This window comes from Ictalurus furcatus, chromosome 7 (genome assembly GCF_023375685.1).
Source record: "Ictalurus furcatus strain D&B chromosome 7, Billie_1.0, whole genome shotgun sequence".
Classification (NCBI taxonomy): Eukaryota; Metazoa; Chordata; class Actinopteri; order Siluriformes; family Ictaluridae; genus Ictalurus; species Ictalurus furcatus.
In genome coordinates, this window is record NC_071261.1 from 20,057,616 (window position 1) to 20,079,350 (window position 21,735).

At 39.9% G+C, this 21,735-nt stretch overlaps 1 protein-coding gene across 3 annotated transcripts; it reads left to right on the top strand.

Annotated features, from left to right (window-relative positions):
• Positions 1-4,316: 4,316 nt before the first annotated feature.
• tdrd7b (tudor domain containing 7 b) lies at positions 4,317-21,727 on the top strand. 3 transcript variants are annotated; one of them, XM_053629221.1, is made up of 17 exons: positions 4,317-4,490; positions 8,474-8,677; positions 9,629-9,773; positions 11,010-11,184; positions 12,347-12,480; positions 13,022-13,242; positions 13,540-14,114; positions 14,220-14,409; positions 15,327-15,438; positions 15,544-15,746; positions 15,832-15,966; positions 16,676-16,759; positions 17,443-17,577; positions 17,741-17,851; positions 18,090-18,637; positions 19,341-19,501; positions 20,261-21,727. In XM_053629221.1, the coding sequence occupies exons 2-17, from the start codon at positions 8,474-8,476 to the stop codon at positions 20,479-20,481; spliced, it is 3,354 nt and encodes a 1,117-aa protein (XP_053485196.1). In that variant the 5' UTR covers positions 4,317-4,490; the 3' UTR covers positions 20,482-21,727. The 3 variants fall into 3 exon arrangements, with proteins under 3 accessions (XP_053485196.1, XP_053485197.1, XP_053485198.1); XM_053629222.1 differs by having other exon boundaries at positions 12,398-12,480; positions 20,261-21,725; XM_053629223.1 differs by lacking the exon at positions 4,317-4,490 and having other exon boundaries at positions 8,630-8,693.
• The last annotated feature ends 8 nt before the right edge of the window (positions 21,728-21,735 follow it).

Consider the following 21,735-nt stretch of genomic DNA (forward strand, 5'->3'; position numbering starts at 1 on the left):
GGATAAGCGGTACAGAAGATGGATGGATGGATGGAAACAACTACAACATAATCTCAGTGTACTCTATATGACCATGGACTATGTGGACCCTGATCATTGTATAGTGCTTTTTACAATGGACATTGTCTAAAGCAGCTTTACAGAAATGTATAAACACAGGATACAGATTTTAAGTGTGTGAATTTATCCCTATTGAGCGAGCCGGTGGCAACGGTGGCAACGGTGGCAAGGAAAAACTCCATAAGATAATATGAGGAAGAAACCTTGAGAGGAACCAGACTCAGAAGGTAAACCATCCTCATCTGGGTAACAACCATCACACCCATATGTGCTTGTTGAACATCTTATTCCAGATTTATTCCCCCCCTTGTTATTATAATAAACTCCACTCTTCTAGGAAGGCTTTCCACTAGATTTTGGAATTTGTGCACATTCAGCCACAATAACATTAGTAACATTAGTAACACTAGTTACTTAGTAACACTGATGTCGGGCACGGAGGCCTGGGGTGGATCATGCATTCCATCCATCCATCCATCTTCTACCGCTTACTCCTTTTCAGGGTCACGGGGAACCTGGAGTCTATCCCAAGGAGCATGAGGCACAAGGCGGGGTACACCCTGGACAAGGTGCCAGTCCATCGTAGGGCACAATCACATACACACTCACACACCCATTCATACACTACGGACACTTTGGACATGCCAATCAGCCTACCATGCATGTCTTTGGACTGGGGGAGGAAACCGGAGTACCCGGAGGAAACCCCCACAGCACGGTGAGAACATGCAAACTCCACACACACATGGATGAACCTTAAACGCCGGACCCTGGAGGTGTGAGGCGAACGTGCTAACCACTAAGCCACCGTGTGCCTTCGTGCATTCCAATTCACCCCAAAGGTGTTTAATGCAGTTGGGTTCAGCAATCAGTGCAGGTCATTTGAGTTAGAGTTTGAGAAATTGTAATGTTACTGCACACAAAAGATATCCTATACAACCATGTGCTTCCAACTTTGTAGTAACCGTTTGGGGAAGGCCCACATCTGGGTGTGATGGTCAGGTGTCCACAAACCTTTGGCCATATAGTGTATTGTATCATATTGTGTGGTGATGATTCTGCATTAACATTCCTGGCCCAAAGATTTAATCTTACAGTGGATACAAAAAGTCTACAAACTCCTGTTAAAATGGCAGTTTTTGGTGAAGTAAAAAAAAAAAGAAGAAAGAGATAAATAATGATAAATTAGGATTATTTAGAATTAAGATAAATAATGTCAGAACTTTTTCTACCCTCAGTGTGAAATTATGACATACAAACATTAAGTGAAAAACAATCATAAACATTTAGGGAAAAATTGGAAAAATTAAAAAAGTTATAATAGCCTGGTCGCATACATGTTCACACCCTTTTATAATTGGAGATTTGGCTGCATTCAAGATGAATCAGTTACATTCAATCTCATGTTTAATATTAATTTGTCATGCAGCGGTCATCAATTAAATTATCTGATTAACTCCAAATAGAGACCAGCAGTTTCTGTAGGATTTTCTTCACATCTTGGTTTCATTTGACTGCTGAAGCCATGGTCTGCAATGAGCTCACAAAGCATGTACGGTATCTCACTTGTTGAAAGATATTGATAAGGACAGGGGTACAAAAGAATTTCCAAAGCATTAGATGTACCATGGAACCATCTCTAGTATTATTCATATGTCAGGGCTATGGGGTAGGGTAGACGGAGACGGAAGCCCGTTCTCACAAAAAAACATCCAACCACAACTAAATCACCCCAGACCATATGGTAAAATGTATTATAGTTTGATGAGACCTATTCCAAAATGTATAATGATTTCATAATTTCACATGGTATGTTTGCTGCAAAAAAAAAAAAAAAAAAAAAAAGCACATCACCAAAAGAACACCATACCCACAGTGAAGCATTGTGGTGGCAGCATCATGCTTTAGGGCTGCTTTTCTTCAGCCAGCACTGGTCAAGGTAGACAAAATCATGAATAGCTACAAATACCAATCATTTTAGTGCAAAACTTTCAGGTGTCTGCTAGTAAACTGAAGATGAAAAGGAATTTCACCTTTCAGCACAGCAACGACCCAAAGCATTCATCCAAATCAACAAAGGGATGGATTAACCAAAAGAAGATCAATGTTTTTGAATAGGCTGGCCAGAGCCCAGACCTGAATCCAGTGAAAAATCTGTGGGGTGACCTGAAGAGGTCTGTGCACAGGACATGCCTTTTTACAATTTGATAGATTTAAAATGTTTTTGCAAGAAAGAGAGGGAAAATATTGCCAAGTCCAAATGTGCCACACTGATAAACTATTACACAAAAAAGACTGAGTGCTGTAATAAAATCAAATGGTGCTTCAACAATGTATTAGTTTAGGGCTGTGCACACTTATGGAACTAGGTTATTGTACATTTTTTATTTGGTCCCCCTTATTGTTTTTTACTTTATTTGTATTCTTTGCAATTTCACAAACTTCACAAAAACCTGTCATTTTAACAGGGCTGTGCAGACTTTTTTTTTTTTTTTTTTAAATATCCATTTTAATCATTAACCAATTTCATGCATTAAAACACACATTCACACACATAAAGCTGTCAAGTGGGGTTTATTGTCATCCTCCATCTAGATTGTGTACATTGGAATGAAATGTCATTTCTTCAGGCCTATGGCACAACACACAATACAGTAGCATGGACTACATGAAGTGCAAACACATGACAGTGTGAAAAATGCAAAATATACAATAAATACGCAATACAGGTGCATCTTTGAACACTGAAAATGCATTTTCATTCTATGTAAATCGCTCATTTTTTATTTTTGGAATATTGCTATAATCATACGTATTTTCTTAAAACCAAAAGATCACTCAAGATCTGGAGACTTTAAGTCTTTTGAGTGATCAGACAGCCTAAGGGTGCTTTTATAGTGGTGAAAAAGTAATCAGATTTTCAGTAAGGATACAGAACGTCAGTGCTAAATGAGAAGAAGAGAAAAGGGGCCGAACAGGTTGCAATGGCACGTTTTGACCAGAGGGAGGCAATAAGGCATTGTTTAAACATGAGTGGCAGACGTAGACAACGCAGATTTATTACCACTGGTAGGTAATTTACTGTATGCCATTGACTTCAAACTTTCGGGTTGGCCTGTAAGCAGAGGTAGCTACTGTAAAGGGGTAGAGAGGGTGGATTATTACAAGGCACCTAAATAAACATGGGACAAAGTGGTGCAAAAATTGTCCAATTGTTGTCCAAGGCAGAAATATGTACATGATATTAGTAGTAGTAATGGGGCTCACGGTGAACTTAGTGGTTAGCATGTTCGACCTCACACCTCCAGGGATGGGGGTTCGATTCCTGCAGCTTCCCTGTGTATGTGGAGTTTGCATGTTCTCCCCGTTCTGCAGGGGTTTCCTCCAGGTGCTCTGGTTTCCTCTCCCAGTCCAAAGACATGCATGGTAGACTGACTGGCATGTCCAAAGTGTCTGTAGCGTATGAATGGGTGTGTGAATGTGCATGTGATTGTGCCCTGTGATGGATTGGCACCCCATCCATGGTGTACCCCACATTATGCCCCATGCCTCCTGGGATATGTCCAGGTTACCTGCGACCCTGAAGGATAAGCAGTATAGAAAATGAATGGATTAGTAGCAGAAATATTATCACTATTTATTAATGTATTATTATTTATTAAACATTATCATTACTATGGCTATTATAATGTATTATATATCACAGTTGTACCACTCCTTTTTAATCAACTCTGATCTGCTGCTATTTCTACCTCCTTTGTAATATAAACGACCAATTTCTGCTTATTATTTAGATATTAGGATGGTAATTGTGTTGTGTGTTGTTGAGCTGTTTGTGATGTGTGTGTTGTAAACTGTTGAATGTATTGTGTTGTGAGCAAACACACACACACACACACACACACACACACACACACACACACACACACACACACACACACATTTAATCCTTATACATATTGCGGATTCAATTATACTGATTCTGATCCTTTAACCTTTAAAACGGTTCTATAATGGTTCACTGCATAATTAAGGGTTCTAAGCTTCCTAGAAAGGGCTATATGGATCCCTCTCTAATACCTAGAGAACTCTTTTGTAGAGTTCATAAAGTGTACATATTTAGATTTGTAAAAATCATTCTTGTTATAATAATAATAATAATAATAATAATAATAATAATAATAATAAAGTCTGAAGAAGAAAGTGAGACTTCGTTTAGTGGCGACAGGTTCAGCTGGATGAATGTGTTTAGTATTTGCACGCATGCGCAGTGACACTTCATTAACAGGCGACGGTGCCAGCTGACCAATCACGTCGCTGTATCCCGGCTGGGTGAGTAGCGGGTGAGAGAGAGAGGGGACCGGCGCGCGCTCGACTCGGTGCGCTCTGACAGCTCGAGCTGGTTCTCACACTCACAAGCTCACAGCACGGTAAGCTCTTTAACACAACATTTCCACACAGGACTGAGAAAAATTAAACATTTAGTTATCGCAGTGTCGGATATGTGTCAGAAAACGCCACAAGTGGACGGACGGGTAACGACTTCAATATAGTCGTCAAAAGCATACAGATACCTCACTGTAAGTTCTTCATGGCAATACATGACAATTATGTCGGATGTTTTCGACGGCTTTAGTCTTTAACCCAGTGTGTGTGTGTGTGTGCATGTGTGTGTATATGTATATATATGTGTGTGTGTGTGTGTGTGTGTGTATGTATGTGTGTGAGAGTGACGCTGACGTCACCACTTATGGTGCTACATTCCGACGCTCTTCTTCACAAACTTTATCAGGAGAAAATAAAGATGGACGGCTCTAAAAGTAATCAGCTTTAAAATGTAATCCAGTTTAAATGTGGAAATAGTGTTGTGTACAGAGTTTAAGTGTACAGAGAGAGTCAGTGCTGAACTGTTGTCCAGGGTGTGTCTTGCCAGTTCTGTGCCCAAGTGTTCATAACGCCTCTATTCCTCCAGAGGCACTTTCACTTTCACTACAAAGCTTCTAGGAACATGAAACTTATAGCAAGCTTTAACACTTGAGTTTTCTTTTCAGCACACAATCTAACAGTAATTATATTTCAATACGCAGACTACACTGGGCTATTCTAAGCTTATTATAGAGGCATGTGTGAAGAGCAAAATGCATGGGTAGTTTATTCTGTATTTAACATTTTAGATTCCTGCCCTATTCTTAATTCATCTTGAAACTGTGTTATACAAAAATGAACCACACACGTGATCTAGCCCAGGGGTTCTCTCAGTTTTTACAGTCAGGAAATATTCTTACCTCCACCTGGGAACCCCAGTTCTGACACCTGTAAACTGTTAGAAAACCTTTGGAGGATGTAGAAAATATCAAATATGAAATTGATGAGGATGAGAATAAAAGGCGCCATCACACTGCCACAGCTATATCCTGGTTCGAGGCCTTGGCAGAGATGACATAACGCACACACACACACACACACACACACACACACAAGGTCAGATAGCAAAGTCTCTCAGTTTATTCAAAAAAGATGAAAATATATATACGTGTATATATATATTATATATATCGGACAATAGTTTTAATTCTTATTGGTTAGACACAAATCATCAGACAGTCAGGTGCCTCAGCAGCAGTGTGCTCATCGTTCTATGCGCTGTGGGTATATCGATAGCATGTTTTTGCAAGATAAGATAAACTGAGAGAAAGACATATTACTGTGATATGGTTTGTCGAGGAGATGAGAAAAAGGTCACCGTGTTCTCAAAGAGAGAGAGCTCACATAAACTCATGAGCTAAAGTAAGAGAGCGTGCAATGTCAATATTTATCAAGCCCCTTAACTGCAAAACAAATAACATGGACTCCCTCAGATTTATTTTATGCATATAATCTAACTATTTAAATGTGCCAAGCAATGTGCCTATTTATTTGGAACCCGTTCCTAAGATTTCCCCTGACAGAACATGTTATGTCCAGTTGATGTGATTTACAGGGCTACTTGTTTTTGAGCTACTCAGGTTTGGATTAAACCCATTCAAATCAAGTGAGCTGTCAAACAGGCTAATAATGATAAGAACTCAATAATAAATATAATAACGTCAGTCATGGTAGGTTGTGATTTTCATGACTGTAATAAAATAGAAAAAAATTCACCCAAGGCTATGCTTTGATAAGCACTGATCTATCTTATGTAGATTGTGTTCACATATCTACATACCAAAACAACAAATATTTTAGAATTTTACTTTGAGTGCTCGTTGCCATATTTTTAGCAATATAAACAGTAAATATTGCTGTGTGCAAAGGTCATTTATATAAAATATGCATTCTGTGATTACACATCCATAATGCTAATAAATTGCTTTATATCTGAAGTGTATAAATGAGTATCTTATTATTAAATATGGATCTGCAGTTTTCCCGAAAGGTCACACAGAAATACACTCACCGATCACTTTAATAGGAATACCTGTACACCTGCTCATTTAATCCAAACAGCCAATCATGTGATAGCAGCTCAATGCATATAATCATGCAGGTGTAGAGCTTCAGTTAATGTTCACTTCAAACAACAGAATGTGGAAACAGTGTGATCTCAGTGACTTTAACCGTGGCGTAGTTGTTGGTGCCAGATAGGCTGGTTTAAGTATTTCAGAAACTGCTGATCCTCTGGGATTTTCATACACAACAGTCTCTAGAGTTTACACAGAAAGGTGCAGAAAAACAGAAAACATCCTGTGAGCAGATGGTCTGGAGGCTCAAACACTTGAGAGATCAGAGGAGAATGACCAGACTGGTCTGAGCTAACCCAAATAAGCACTCTTTACAACCGTGGTGAGCAGGAAAGCATCTGAGAATGCACAACACATTGAACCTTTAGTTGGATGTGCTGCAACAGCAGAAGACCACACTGGGTTCCACTCCTATCCGCCAAGAACCAGAATCTGTGGCTTTAAAGGGCACAGACTCAAAGAAACTGGACAGTCGAAGACTGGAAAAAGACCAGGTCGGTTTTTTTCCACCTAATGTTTCTAGTCAATTACTGCCTGAAGTCTGGAACTCATGGACATCACCAAATGCTGAGTTTCCTGCCTTGAGATCCTTTGCCAGGCCTTACGAAGCTCTTGGGTTGCTATCGCGGTGAAGCGCCATCCTATAAGTTTTGCAGCATTTGACTGAATCTGAGCAGAAAGTATAGCTCCATACACTTCAGATTTCAACCTGCTACTTTTATCAGTCGTCACATCATCAATAAACACAAGTGACCCAGTTCTATAGCCAGCCATATATGCCCACACTATAACACTGCCTTCACCATGTTTGACAGATGATGTGGTATGCTTTGGATCGTGAGCCCTTCCTTTACTTCCCCATACTCTTCTCTTCCCATCATTCTGGTACAAGTTAATCTTGGTTTCATCTGTCCAAAGAATCTTGTTCCAGAACTGGGCAGCCTTTTTTTTTTTTTTTTTTATTTTATTTTTTTTTTTTTTAGATGTTTTCTAGCTAACATCTAGAAGTATCCCTGAAGTCTAATCTGACCTTTCTGTTCTTGTGTGTTACAAGTGGTTTACGTCTTGAGGTAAACTGTCTGTATTTACATTCATGGAGGCGTCTCTTGATTGTAGACTTTGACAATGATACGCCTACCTCCTCCAGAGTGTTCTTAACTTGGCTCGATGTTATGAAGGGGTTTTTCTTCACCAGGGAAAGAATTATGCGATCATCCACTTTAGTTGTCTTCCGTAGTCTTCCAGGCCTTTTGGTATTGCTGAGCTCGCCAGTGCATTCCCTCTTTTAAAGAAGGTACAAAAATGTTGATTTGGCCCCCCGGTGGGGGGGACCAAATCACTTGCATCAACTTCCTTCACTTGCATCAACATCTCTTTGGGCCACATATTGAGATTTCCCATGAACAACTGCCAAATGCAAATTTAATGCTTGGAATCAACTCCAGACCTTTTATCTCCTTAATTTATCATAAAATAACAAGGAAACAGGCCACACCTGGCCATGAAACTGCTTATCAGTCAATTGTCCAGTTACTTTTAAGCTCATGAAAATGGAGGGACTGCAAAACATGGTTGTAATTTCTAAAAGGTTAATGAAATATTTTTGTTAAACCCCTTGAATTAAAGCTGAATGTAATTTTGTTAACTTAAGAGAACAACTTTTGTCAACTTGAGATCACAAGGAACATAATACAGGGCCTTTCTGGACTTTCATATAAATGGCTTCAGGTCCTGAAAAAAATCCTGAAAACGACCTTGAAGTGTAATCCTGCAAGTACCTTAACCATTTCTCTTGTAATAATTATTCCCAGGAACATTGTCCATGTTTGCCTCTTTCCATTTGGGGAATAGCAAATATAAAAAATACTTTAAATATAAAATATTTAAGTATTCATGCTTTGTGTGTTTCTAAGATGGTGGATGAGGAGGCAGTGAAGAAAATACTGCGGGCTGTTCTGCAGTCCAGGTCTCCAATCTCCCTGTCATGTCTTCAGGCTGAATATAAAGAACTCACAGGTGAAACCATACCACACAAACAGCTGGGTCATACCACAGTGGACGCCTTACTGCACAGCATGCCCTCCTTGGTGCAACTGGACAGGAATCGCTCTGGGGAGGTGAGCTGCAGTTGCTGTGAGAATTTCTTTTTCCTATCACATATAGACAAATTAGTCATGTGGAGGTGCTGGTAAATTCCTATTTTTAGGCTATAGTGCGAGATGAGAGCTGACTCCGACCCTGTCCCAAATTAAGATCCTATCTCCTCCATTCTTCTCTGTGTGAGAAAAAACAGACATTCTGTGGACTTTACAGGGATGATATGATTAATTAATTAGTAATATTATATTTATCTATTTAATATTGGCTTCCCAAAGATATTTTTGAGTGTATTTGAAGCACAAAACATACATTTCAGGGGGACATATTGTGGTTATGTCAAATTGTTAAACAGTGATGCTTGACTTAATAGTGCCCCTCGCTCAAGCCAATATCATGCAAGAAGATTCAACTTAAGTTCAAGGTCAGAATCACTCATAGCTGAGACACGCAAACTCTACCATCTGTGCAACTCTCATGTGCGGCATATTAATTTCTCACTGCACGCACTCTGAATAGGACTCTGAATAGGACTCTGAATATGACCCATAGAGTTGTTTGGAGAGTCTTCGAGTATTAAATGTCCATTTTCAGTTGTGATAAGATTGGATTGCATCTTGGGGATTTCTGAAGTACTTTATGTGTATGTACAAAATATTGTATTGATGACAAAAAATTTGACAAAAGAAATTTTCAAGATGATCTTGGTGATCATATAAGTGATCCATTATGATCATATAAGTGATACTTATGATCCATAAGTATTTTGGGCTGCTATGCAATCTCACAGACCTCATGTTAGTTTCTCAACAAACCTGAGTTGCAGTTGATGTTTGAATTTAATAAGCACATCAGGTTGCAGAGACAGTTGGCTTTTCTGTATGTGTCCATGTTTAATCAACCTCTCCATGTTTTGGTGATTATGGATGTGTGCTGTGTTTTCTTCTGACATTCTCCTTTTTTTTTTAAAGGTGATGTGTTATGCTGCTGTGGGGAATGAAAAGGCAAACATCACAAAGCTAGTGGCTCGACAGCATGCAGCTAAGAAGACTGGCCGGCCTCAGATGGTCAACTGCCAGATGAGAGTCAAACCCACTTCTCCTCTGGCGTTAAATGGTAGGACTACATTAAATAAACATGTACTTTCTAAACTATTACATTACAATGTTTGCATTACATAAACCTTGTTAAAATGTACACAGTTCTTGTGAGTTCCATAGTCAATGGCAGTTTAATGTACTGAAAATATTCTCAACAACATATTGGAATATATTCATTTTCATATGAGTACATGGCAAGGTTTAACATTTGCGCATTTGTTCCCTCTTGCACACTTTTTATACAACGTTAAATATATTACTGATATTAATTTGAGTGTGGAGCATGGGTGTGGTTTGCTCCTTCTCAGAAGATGAGATCTTGTACACCCAAATTTTTTAGGGGTGAGGCTTTAAGATGACTGTGTCCTAGTTAAACGCCTCTGAGGATGTAAGGATGCTAAGAATAAAGCTCACTATGAGGCCAGTCAGCAGCCTACATGCTGTACTGCTAACTTCCTGGACTTTCAGTGCTGAGACTGATCCTGGATCAGGGACTCAGTGCAGCAATAGAGCTGTAGGATGATACAGCAGAAACACAGCAGCCGTATTCTCGCTCACATCAGAGATGCAGTGAGAGAGAGAGAGAGGGCAACCGAGGGAGAGAGATGGAATAGAAGAGAAGGAGCTGAATGAAGACGCATACCACTGGCAGCGCTTTTGCTATTCGTCTGTTGTTTATCTTTTTTCCTCCTTCTATTGCTCAGCGAATGCTCTTTCCTCTCCTCTCCTCTTTGCCGAAGCTTCCAACCTGCTGAGCGTTTAGCATAAGAGCAGTCTGGGCGACAATACATCATATATATCCCTGAAGCAAGATCCGGAAAAAAGGAATCATTCGCAATATTGCTGCACTCTGCATCTGAATGCTCTAATCCAGATGTCCAATGTACAACAATCGTCTTTCATTCAGACACTGAGGTATGAATGCTACAGTGAATGTAAGCAGGAGGTTATGATTAAGGTGTATGGGATTTGTTGAAGTGTGGAACTGGTGTAAAGGTTTGATGACTTTGCATCCCTTTGTTTGACTGTGTTATTAAAGATCATACTGTACGTTGGAGATCATAATGTCTTGTTTTGTCATGGAACTACTGAAACCATTTTATATGAATGCTAGCAGTTTACATGAACAAAACCACAGTTTTCTATGTGCATTGGTATTACAGGGGTAAATGCCAATACCTATAGAAAAATCTGATTTTAATGTACCATAAGTTTTTGTTGTGTGTAATATACACTTTCTTTTTTTCCACAGCCAAACCCAGGACGTCTCTCAGGCAGCCTGAATACCGGAGTCGTCAGGGTCGAGGCAGTAGTCGCACAGTGAGCATGAGGGAGACGCAACCAGATGGGAGAGGCAGTAAAGTACACAACACTCCACCAAACATGCCCAGCAGAAGGGGCAGTCTGCCTTCTGACAAGTATGACAGGTATGAGAGAATAGAAGGGGCAGCAGGAAGCAGACTGTTTCTGAAAGGGCTGTGATTGGCAGATTGTTATTAGAGTTGCGATATAAATAAAGCATTGCAAAAGACACATGATTTGTACAAGTACGGAGTATAAAGTGTGACAGAGCTATCAAGAAACACACATAGGAGCGGATGGGAAAAAAACATTTCCTCTTCCCTTTTTTTCTTTCTGTTCTGCTGTCTTCTCTCTCTGTGACTTGAATAAGAAATGCATAGTAGAGCTCTGCTGAATGTTCACTTAGTCTGGTGTGTATTTAGCAGTGGAATGTGTGTGTGTGTGTGTGTGTGTGTCCCCATGTTTGTGTAGAATCATTCCAGCCAACAGCCAGCGCTTTTCAGAGTAAACAACTGACTTCACTCATTCAGCTGTTTTGTGTATCTCTAGCTGTGGCATACACACAATACAGAGCAGAGAGCTGGTGTGGCATAGCTAAACGACTGAGCCGGGGGTCGCTAATCCTCCTGCCATCCCAGATTAGCAATTCTAAATGAGACTGCAATGAATCAGCACTTTTTCATTTGGTAAAGATTTTGGTGGACGCTCAGTGCATATGACACCTAGAATCAAATGAATTAAGTGCTTTACCTAATATCCGCAGAGCAGTCTTGTGCAGCTGGGGCACAACAATATGTTCTGAATATTAATATGAAAACCACTTTATTGAAGCTCATTGATGTAAACAGGAATCTAACTTAACAGGAGTCATTCAGTCGTGGTTTGAATTAAGCAAAATTCTTTCCAATCTTTTGTAAGATTTCGTATAACCACCTTTTGGGCTCATGAATTTCCAGTTGATCAGATCCTCGGGTCAGAATATTGTTTAGAGTTTATTGAATAAGACACAATTATACCATTTATTCATGATGTATGTTTGCTTTGTAACTGGGTTGCTAGGCAGAGAAATACTTTGAATAATGCAATTGCAACGCAGTGTGTGTTTTGTGAGTCATTATTCAAATTCAGTTGGGGTTGAGGGACTAATATGTACTAAATATGGTGAACTTAAAAAAAACATAATTAGTTTAGAATGCTGGGGTGTGGATAAAATACAGAAAATGAAATAACACCATAACACTGCTTTTGTTCCTTTGTGTATTCTTCTCATTAAATGAATTTCCATAGGGCAAGACACCCTGAGTCTCCACTTCAAATTCAGACCTTTACCTTTTTCAGATCGGATAAAAGGATGACCCTGCCATCCAGATTCCAAAAGGAAGTGCACACCCATCTGTCTAGGAACCCTCAACAGAGCCACAGTAAGTCTCCTTTCTTCTTCTTAAGTTCAATGTAACAAGGCAGGAAACTGGGACCCATCTCCATGAATTAGATCATTTTAACTATGCAGAAAGTCTAAGACAGGCCCCAGTCTCCATGGAGTGCCTTTATAGACTGCTGTAGGGGTTGATCATTCATCATTTAGGGTCCTGTCACTGGAAAATGCTCATTACTAAACAATGTCTTCATTACTGCATGAATACAGTTATCTTCAGCCCCAGGCAGGCTCACCTCCTGTTATTACACAGCAGGTTCTAAGACAGGCATCCAAACAAGCTGATGTTAATGGTTGGTTAAATGCTTGTACTTATCATTTACAATGCACTCATGCAAGATAGGAATACATTTATATCTGGCTGCATTAAGGGCCTGCCTTTTGATTCAAATCCTTTGCTTGACATTTTACTTGCAAACTTTATGAATAGCCACATACACCCTCTACTTTGTTTCCAGTGGTTTCATACTTGGCAGTTGCTATTAATTGCACAGTGTTTCTATTCTGACCTACCTGAACATTTCCAGCTCCTTCAAACCTTAATGAAAGCACCCCTCCATCAAAACCCCGGACCCAAATAAGCCTCTACAGTCCCAAACTGGTGCAGTCCCGCCTCAAAGAGGTTCTAAGCAAGCATAGCAATGGCTTCTGGGTGTCTAAACTTCCACAATTATACCGGGAGCTATACAAGCAAGAGTTGCCCAGTGAAGCCTTGAAAGATCTGGAACAGTGGACCCATATTTGCACAGTGAGTTCAGCTATAGCATGACCAAATCTACTCTCAATTCTTTACAAAGAGTAAACAACAGACATGGATTATGCATCTAGACCTCAGTTCTCTGCTGTTTTTGTTATTTGCTGTATGACGCTAGTCAAAGGTAGTCATTGTAAGAGGCTTTCCATTAATGGTTTATTCATAGTTCATTTTGGTAGCTTAGCCATGTATGCTATATGGTCTATGTATATGGTAAACATTTGCCCTATAAACTCACAGATGTATAAATCATGACTTTAAAAAATTAAGGGATTTTTCTCCAATGTGCAGGTCGAGAAGCCATGCAGTAGCAAATCTCAGGAGCTACTGTTGTACCCTGCCAAGGATGTTAGCCAGTCCACTAACACATATAGCCTTGAAATGACGCACTTCCCAGACATGCACTTTCCATCACCTCCAAAGCCCCAGAAAGTGTCCAGAAAACCTAAGAATAATACATCAAGCCAACTGGCATCCCCCAAGGCTCTACCCGAGGACCTCAAACAAAACCTGGCAGAGCTGCTTCTTAAGTACAGCAGTGGCTTATGGGCTCATGCCCTCCCAAAACTCTACCAAGATACCTACAAGACCAACCTGCCTGAGTATGTCCTTGACAACTTGCCCTTGCTCTCAGATATATGCACCATTGACTACCCCGTGCCAGACAACCCCAAAAGGGCAATTCTGTACGTGAAGGTATTAGAGGATGAAAACTGCAATCAGACAGACTCAGCAGACCTGAAGGCGAGAGAGGAGGCAGGGAGACGTCTCAGTTCTCAATCTGTGCCTCCTCTGCTTATTCCCAGGGAGGAGTACCCCTCAGTACTGGTGGTCGAGGCAAGCAGCACTAACAGTGTAGTTCTCAGGTAAAATGAAGATCATGTCCACTCACCTATTTTGTGAAAAATATATAAGTCATTCAGAAACAAAGAAGGCACTAGATTTAGGTATGTTTTCCTGAATGTGAACAGATACATCGGTGAGGCATATTCCAAGGCCCAGGAAAAGCTGGAGGATGATATGAAGGAATTCTATAGACAGGATAACACCCGGAAGCCACTGATCTCATTATCATCAGGCCAACTAACTGCAGCCATTGCTGAAGAAGAGGAAGAGATCCTCCGGGCACAAGTGTGTGAGGTCAAGTCCGATAAAGTCAAGGTGCGTTTAGATCACAGTACGTCTAAGTACACTATAAAGCCCAAAGTTTGTGGTCACCTGACCTTAACACTCATAAGCATTTAAAAAAAACCCCACACAATTGGTCCCTTTGCTCTTATAATAAGTCCACTCTTCTAGGAAGGCTTTCCATTAGATTTAGGAACGTGGCTGTGGAGCTTTAGTGTGGTCAGGCACTGATGTAGGGCAAGAAGGGCTGCAGTTGGCTTTCCAATTCATTCCAGAAGTGTTCCGTGTAGGGGAACACTCGAGTTCTTTTACACCAATCTTGCCAATCCATGTCTTCATGCACCTTGCTTTGTGCACAGGGGCATTGACATGCTGAAACAAGTTTAGGCCCCTTAGTTGCAGTGGAGGGAGCTTGTAATGCATACAAAGATATTCTACACAATTGTGTGCTTCCAAATTTGTGGAAAGAGTTTGGGAAAGGCCTACATGTGGGTGAAATGGTCACATGTCCACATACTTTTGGTGATATAGTGTAGTTAGTGACTAAAGTAAAAGCCGGTTTTAGCAGAATGTCTCTGATTACAGTATTTTTTCAAGACTATTAGTTGTTCAAGTTGAACAGACTTAAAAATATGTGTACAATGTCAGATTATATGATGAGGATCCTCTAGTTGTGGACCTGCTATTAAAGAAAATTAGGGGTAGCACTAAATCACCCGTTGGTGAGGACATCACATTATATGTTCTAAGACCACCAGTCTCAACTCAACCGACAAAGAATTCTTGTACGATGTGAAATGTTTGTTGGCAACAGCAAAATCAGGCCTCAATTCGTACAGCGTAAACCCGGCTTAACTCACGTGCAGCAGGTTTAACACGTGTACGATTCTTTTACAATTGAAGTAATTGATTAAGATAATAAATTAACCACTGCTGAATTGTTGTTCCAGGTTTATTATGTGGATCACGGCTTTTCTGATGTTATTAGTAAAAGCAAGCTGCTTGAGTTGCATGAGAAATTTTTCAAACTGCCTTTCCAAGCTACCAAATGTAAATTGGCTGGTGAGTTTGAGAAATTAATTTGATGATTCATTTGTATACTTCACACTATTCGTATTTACATGGGAATGCATGTCATGTTGACCCATGTCACTGGATGTGTGTTAGGCGTTGAAGCCTTTGCTCAGGAGCCAGCAGTGCTGAAAAAATTTGACTCCATGGCAAGTGGTAAAATCCTACTGGCTGAGATCCTAGAGCGAGAAGACATTCCACTGATGGTTTTATATGACACGTCACAGGAAGACGACATTAATATCAATGCTTCCTGTCTGAAAGCCCTGCAAGAGAAGTCTTTCGAGAGCCCTCTGCAGGTACTCAGCATAACCACAACTAGACCCATGTGAGTGATCTGTCGGTGCCATGGTTTATAACATTGCACTGGTTTTTGTTCCACAGATAAACAGTGCCTACATGAATGTGAGTGTGACCAGTGTGTGTTCGGATGGGATGTTCTACTGCCAGCTGCCCTCTCGTGGTTTGACCAAACTCAGCGAAATCCTGGAGAAGACCGAGAGCTATTTCCGCAACCAGGTACAAAGGCCATAGTGGGTGTGTAAGCACTAGACAATGCGGAACTATGCGTTTGAGGTCTGGGCCTTCAGTAAATTCTGTGCCAATAAAAAGACTTATTTAAATCTAATAAATCACATTGTGGACATTATACATTACAGACGCTTAAATTAAAAACAAGACTTAGGTTTCTCTACTATATTTATTATCTGGTTATTGATCATTATTAGTTATTTAACAATACTATTATGTTACAGTGCTTGCAAAGATTAAGGTTATTACATAAACATTAAACAGTACTCTAAATAAAAAATTTAATAAAAATGATACACATGAAAGTTTAAGTTCACAGAAATCTGAAGGCTCTATGGGTTCCTCATTGCTCTTAGACTGTTTCTTTGAAGAGGTGTGTGAGCCAAGACAGTGACTGATAAAAGAACATAATCAGATTAGAAACCTTAAGCTCTATAATCGCTAGTAAACAGTGAGACACTGACATTAATTCTGTATGATGCACTTCAAATAGCAGCTTCATAATTATACGTTCCAAAGCTCTTATACAAACTAAAATGTAACATAGGATTGTACATTTGATCTAATAAAGGGGAAAATACAGTATTCTAATGATATATGATATAGTAAGCGTTTCAACAATTCATAGCTACAGTTTTACCTTTTTACAATCCCTGTGTTATAAAATGACAACACTGCATTGTTTCTTGCCCACAAGGTTACATCAGAGTCGCTGGTGTCTAGACCTTTCTGTGGAAAAGGCTGTCTGGCTCGATACAAAGGCAAATGGTCTCGAGTCGAGGTAAGAGAGAGCAGGTTTTGTCACATGGGAATATCAATGTTTGAACAGGTTTTGAAAAGCTTCTCTCACAAAAGCCAAATTAAAAAAGTATAATACAAAAGGAAGTTACTGAACCAGATGAGTTTGGTTAAATCAAGCTATGAATATGAATATATATATATATATTACACAAGTATGTGATATGTAGTGTCAAACCACAAGGTGCAGTTACAGTGTGTTGTTAAATCTATCTACACAAAGCACATAAAATAAACAACTGAAAGTATTTATATCAATCATTTTGGGTTTGTTTCAGTAGGATTCATTTTGAGATTGTGAGTTTGAATCCTGACAATGCCACAGCCGTCTGTGGCTGGGAGTCCAAGCAAGCAAAATTGGCCGGGCTGTCTGTGTGGGAGGCGAGGCATTACTCTCTCCCCTGTCAATCAGTGACACTAACCAATTGTAGGCATCTGTGAATTCACGTATGTGGAAAAGGGTAGCTAGTGTTTTGGTCTGCGTACGTTCAGCTGCCCTGTGATGTTCGAATGAGGCGAGATAGCTCATTGGCAAATGATCAAACTGGGGGAAAATAGGGTTAAAATAAAACTCCTGGAAAATGACTAGCTAGTGTGAACGCGCTGTTATTACATTTCATTTGATCAACATGAAACTAAGCTCATTTCTCTCCTTATAATGTGCAGATAACTAACCTGCACGGTAGCCGAGTGTTGGACATCCTGTTCGTGGATGTGGGGGTGCAGGCGTCTGTTGAAGTCATTGAGCTGAGGGAAATCCCGCACCCTTTCTTACGTGACCTTATCTCAATTCCTCCCCAGGTCAGAGAGCAAGGTTGAATACAAAGCAGAATTCATGTAAATGTTGCCTGTTTGTATGTTTGTCTATATACTCAAAGAAAATAACATAGTTAGTCAGAGTCACTGTACATACTGGAATATTAAATGCACATGTATATAATTCTCTGTGTCCATCTCTACACAGGCAGTGAAATGCTGTTTGACTGACTTGCCTGTCAGCGTGGGCTGCTGGACTCCAGATGCAGTGCAGTGGCTTAAAGACACAGCTATCCATTGCAGTGACTGCAGCTTGAAGGCCAGTTCTTTATTAAAGCTAAATTTTTATTACAAGCTTTATTGTGGGGAATCATTTTAAAGATCATTTCTATTATTTTCTATTGGTGAGTGAATACAAAATGTCTCAACCATGTGCTTACTGATCACTCTGTTTGTAACAGTAGTTCTTGCTAATTAGTACTACAAGGGATTAGGTTCCGTTTGAAATTAGCCTTAGTGAGCCTTCATTTGAATCAGCTTATTATTTTCTTCTCCAGATTGTTAAAGTGGAGGAGAGCAAGCGCCTCGCCCATGTCTACCTGTTTACTAATAAGAATTTTCAAGACCTTAACCACAGCCTCAACCGTCAGCTTGCCAACTCGGATCTCTGGAAGCACCAGGACGATGTCTTCCTGAGCAGCCAGGGGTCTCTGAAGAGCCCAACCCGAACTACATCATCAAATACACCCACCACAGCCCCCACCACTACCCCTACACCCTCTACTGGCACCTCCAGCCCAAGCACCAACAGAGCATGCAAGGCTCGACACACACCTAAAATTCTGGCACCCCATTTAGGTTCCAGTAGCATCCTGTCTGGGAGTCTGACTCTGCCACCTGTTCTTGAGCTCCCTCAAATGGGACAGAACATGGACATTTATGTGTCAGTCGCATGCCATCCAGGCCATTTTGTGCTTCAGCCATGGCAGGATATGTACAAGCTGGTCGTCTTAATGGAGGAGATGATTCTGTACTACAACAAGACAGATGAGAAGCCACTAACAGTGGAAAAGAACCAGGTGTATGCAGCCAAAGTGGAGAACAAGTGAGTAGCAGGAAGTGTCATGCATATGCATAGTGTCCCAGAAGTACTGCACGTGTAGAACATTATAATGTTTTATTACACAAAAGATACCCGAGGCACAGGGAGATCATGCAAGCTTCGCGCACTAAGGGCAGAGGCGGGATTCGAACCCCCAACCCCCGAGGTGCTAGGCAAACCTAATTTGTATCTTGTACAGCATTTCGCATGTTCCCCTGATGTCTGTGTGAGTTTCCTATATGTGAATATGTGTGTGCCTCATGCCCAGTGTTCCTGGGATAAGCTCCGGATCCACCATTACCTTGACCAGAATAAAGCTCTCACTGTGGACGAATGAATTAACGAAATAATGAATGTCTTGCTCGAAATGTTTGATTGATGTTATTTATTTTATTTTTAAAATATAATAGAAACAATATTAATTCATAATATCTTATTAAAATATTGTCACAAAATATTAACTAAAATAAACTGTAGTCACTGTATTATAATTAAATACATTTTACCTCACCCTGTTACTTCTATTATTTCAATTCCGATGAAAACGTTTGGCTTCCTGAATTAATTATACGCCGACCGATACATTAGTGAGTGTATATAATTGTCTCACTGTAGATATTTATCTCTATCATTAATCTCCATTGAGCTTCATGTGCTGTATGGAGCTGTAATCTGAACTGAAAGAAGCATGACATTTTTTCCCCAGTTGGCATCGCGTGCTTGTGAAAGGAGTTCTGAGCAACGGCCTGGTATCAGTTTATGAACTCGACTATGGTAAGCATGAGCTGGTTAGCTGCACTGTGCTGAGGCCCCTCATCCAGGAGTTCAGGCAGCTCCCTTTCCAGGGCATTACTGCTCAGCTGGCAGGTAAAACATCCTGCTTACACACATTGTTTCTCTGCTTCTGATTCTTTTCCACGTTATAATTGTTTAGCCTGTAATTCTAAAGGAGTTCTCTTTAGTGAAAAACACCTCATTGATTAAAGATACAGTTTCTTGTATGAGGATTGCTGTTGTAAAACTTAAAAACATATTTGTTTCCTGTGTTCCACAATGGTTTAGATTTGTTCTATATAAACAGTGATTGGGGAGTAAGCATTGATTTTTTTATTTTTTATTCCAATCATTAGACATATTTTTGGTAGTAGGTGAAAATATAGCAACACTTAGATTATGGATACACACCAGATTTTGTCAGCTTAAAGGAAAAATCCACCCTTTAAGTTTTAATTTTTATTTTTGCAAGACTTAAATTTAGTATATATTATCAACATTTAGAATAGAATTTTACAAATAAAATTTATGGAAGAAAAAAAGAACCTTTGGAGGAGAAAGCGCCATCTGGTGGATGCTATGGATTGTATGAAAACTATTTCCACCTTAAAAACTTTAAAGTGAATTGGGGCAGTAATGGAGACTTCACTCACATCCAAAACTGCTCAGAGGAACTAATGAACTAATTATGTTGCTTGTCCTATTCATTGTGTAACGTTTCCAAGGTTGAGATGAAATATGATTCACATGACTTGCGTATTCCAACCTTTGATGAATTCCTTCATGGGTGTATTTTGTACCAAGTTGGATGCACATTTTATTAAAAAAAAGCCTCCAATCCTTTCTTTGTAGGAGTGAAGTCCAGGCAGTGGTCTGAAGAAGCTTCCATTGTATTCAGGAACCACGTGGAGAAAAAGGCAATGGTGGCGCAGGTGGAATCGGTGCAGGAGGCAGAACAACCATGGGACCGCAAGCTCACTGTCTACCTGGTGGACACGTCTCAGGAGGACAGTGACATCTGGGTCCATGACCTTATGGCTGAATTTACAGATGAGCTTACCAAAGCAGCGTAACGGTTTGGGTTATCTGTATGTGGTCTTGGCAGAATTTTGTGAGTGTGCATTCATGGGTTCTTGCTGGAAATGCTGCTTGTATTTGACTTGGAGTTTTGGAATTTATTACACTAAAAAGATCATTTAATTATATCAAACATAGCTGCAAGGTGAATGACACACACGGCATTGCGTTACCTGTAGAGCAACTCTACTCTCGCCTTTAAGCTTTAATTATTGTGAAGATCCATTGAAGCTTTGTCAAATCAGTGAGTTATGGGAAAAATCCACCAAGGAAACTGCACACGTATCAAACTTAAGATGTGAGATTTAAACTGTATTTAAGATTCAATTAAAAGGTATTCATTAATTTATCATCAGTAAGCAGTTCAGTTATCCTGGTCAGGGAACATCGGGAGTGAGGGGGGAGGAATTCACCCTGGTCCATCACAGGGTACCATGCACACCCACCCACCCACACACACACGTTCACACTTGGGTGAAATTTACAGCTGTCAATCCACCTACTGACATGTTTTTTTTGGGGAGGTGATAGGAAAGATTAAAAGATTATTTAATTTGACTAATGTCTAGTTTGTCACAGGTTTAAAACCAGTTTTTATATTTTTTAAGCTGCCATTCAGGCACCAGAGGATTCTGCACGGTTAACTACTGTAGAATCTCACACAATTACCCGACCAGGAGAATTTACACGATATTAATGAATGTTTACTAAGTAATGAATGTTTACTATTTTGACCAAGCTCAACGGAGTCCGCCAGAATTGTTTACGACACTAGTGAATCATTCCATTTCTTCCTGACATGGAATGTGACAAAGCTCAAGAGGTTTAACGAAGGCTTTGGATTTTGCCACTATTTATTTAGTACTTCATTTTACTATTTAAAAAGATTTGCATGGAATCTGTGGGTTTCTGCATAAATGTGACAGTCAGGGTACAGTTCACAACCTATGGCTACTTCCATAGCATTAGTGTGGCTTAATGGCTGAGTTTTATTTAGCTAAAAAACATTCAATGTAGATTCTTTATGAACATTTAAATTGTAACATTTTTGGACAAATATGAACCGTATAACCTGGGGTTAACTGCACGTGAAATGAGTTTGATAAATAAAGTTCATGAAGAATCGTAGACGTGGTGTTTTGTTTTGTTTTGTCAGGCAGTTCAACGGTATAAAAGGACTGTATACGAGCGGTGGTTTGGGAAAAGCTGTCGGAAGTCTCTGTGGCCAAACAGCTTGACTTTAAGAAATC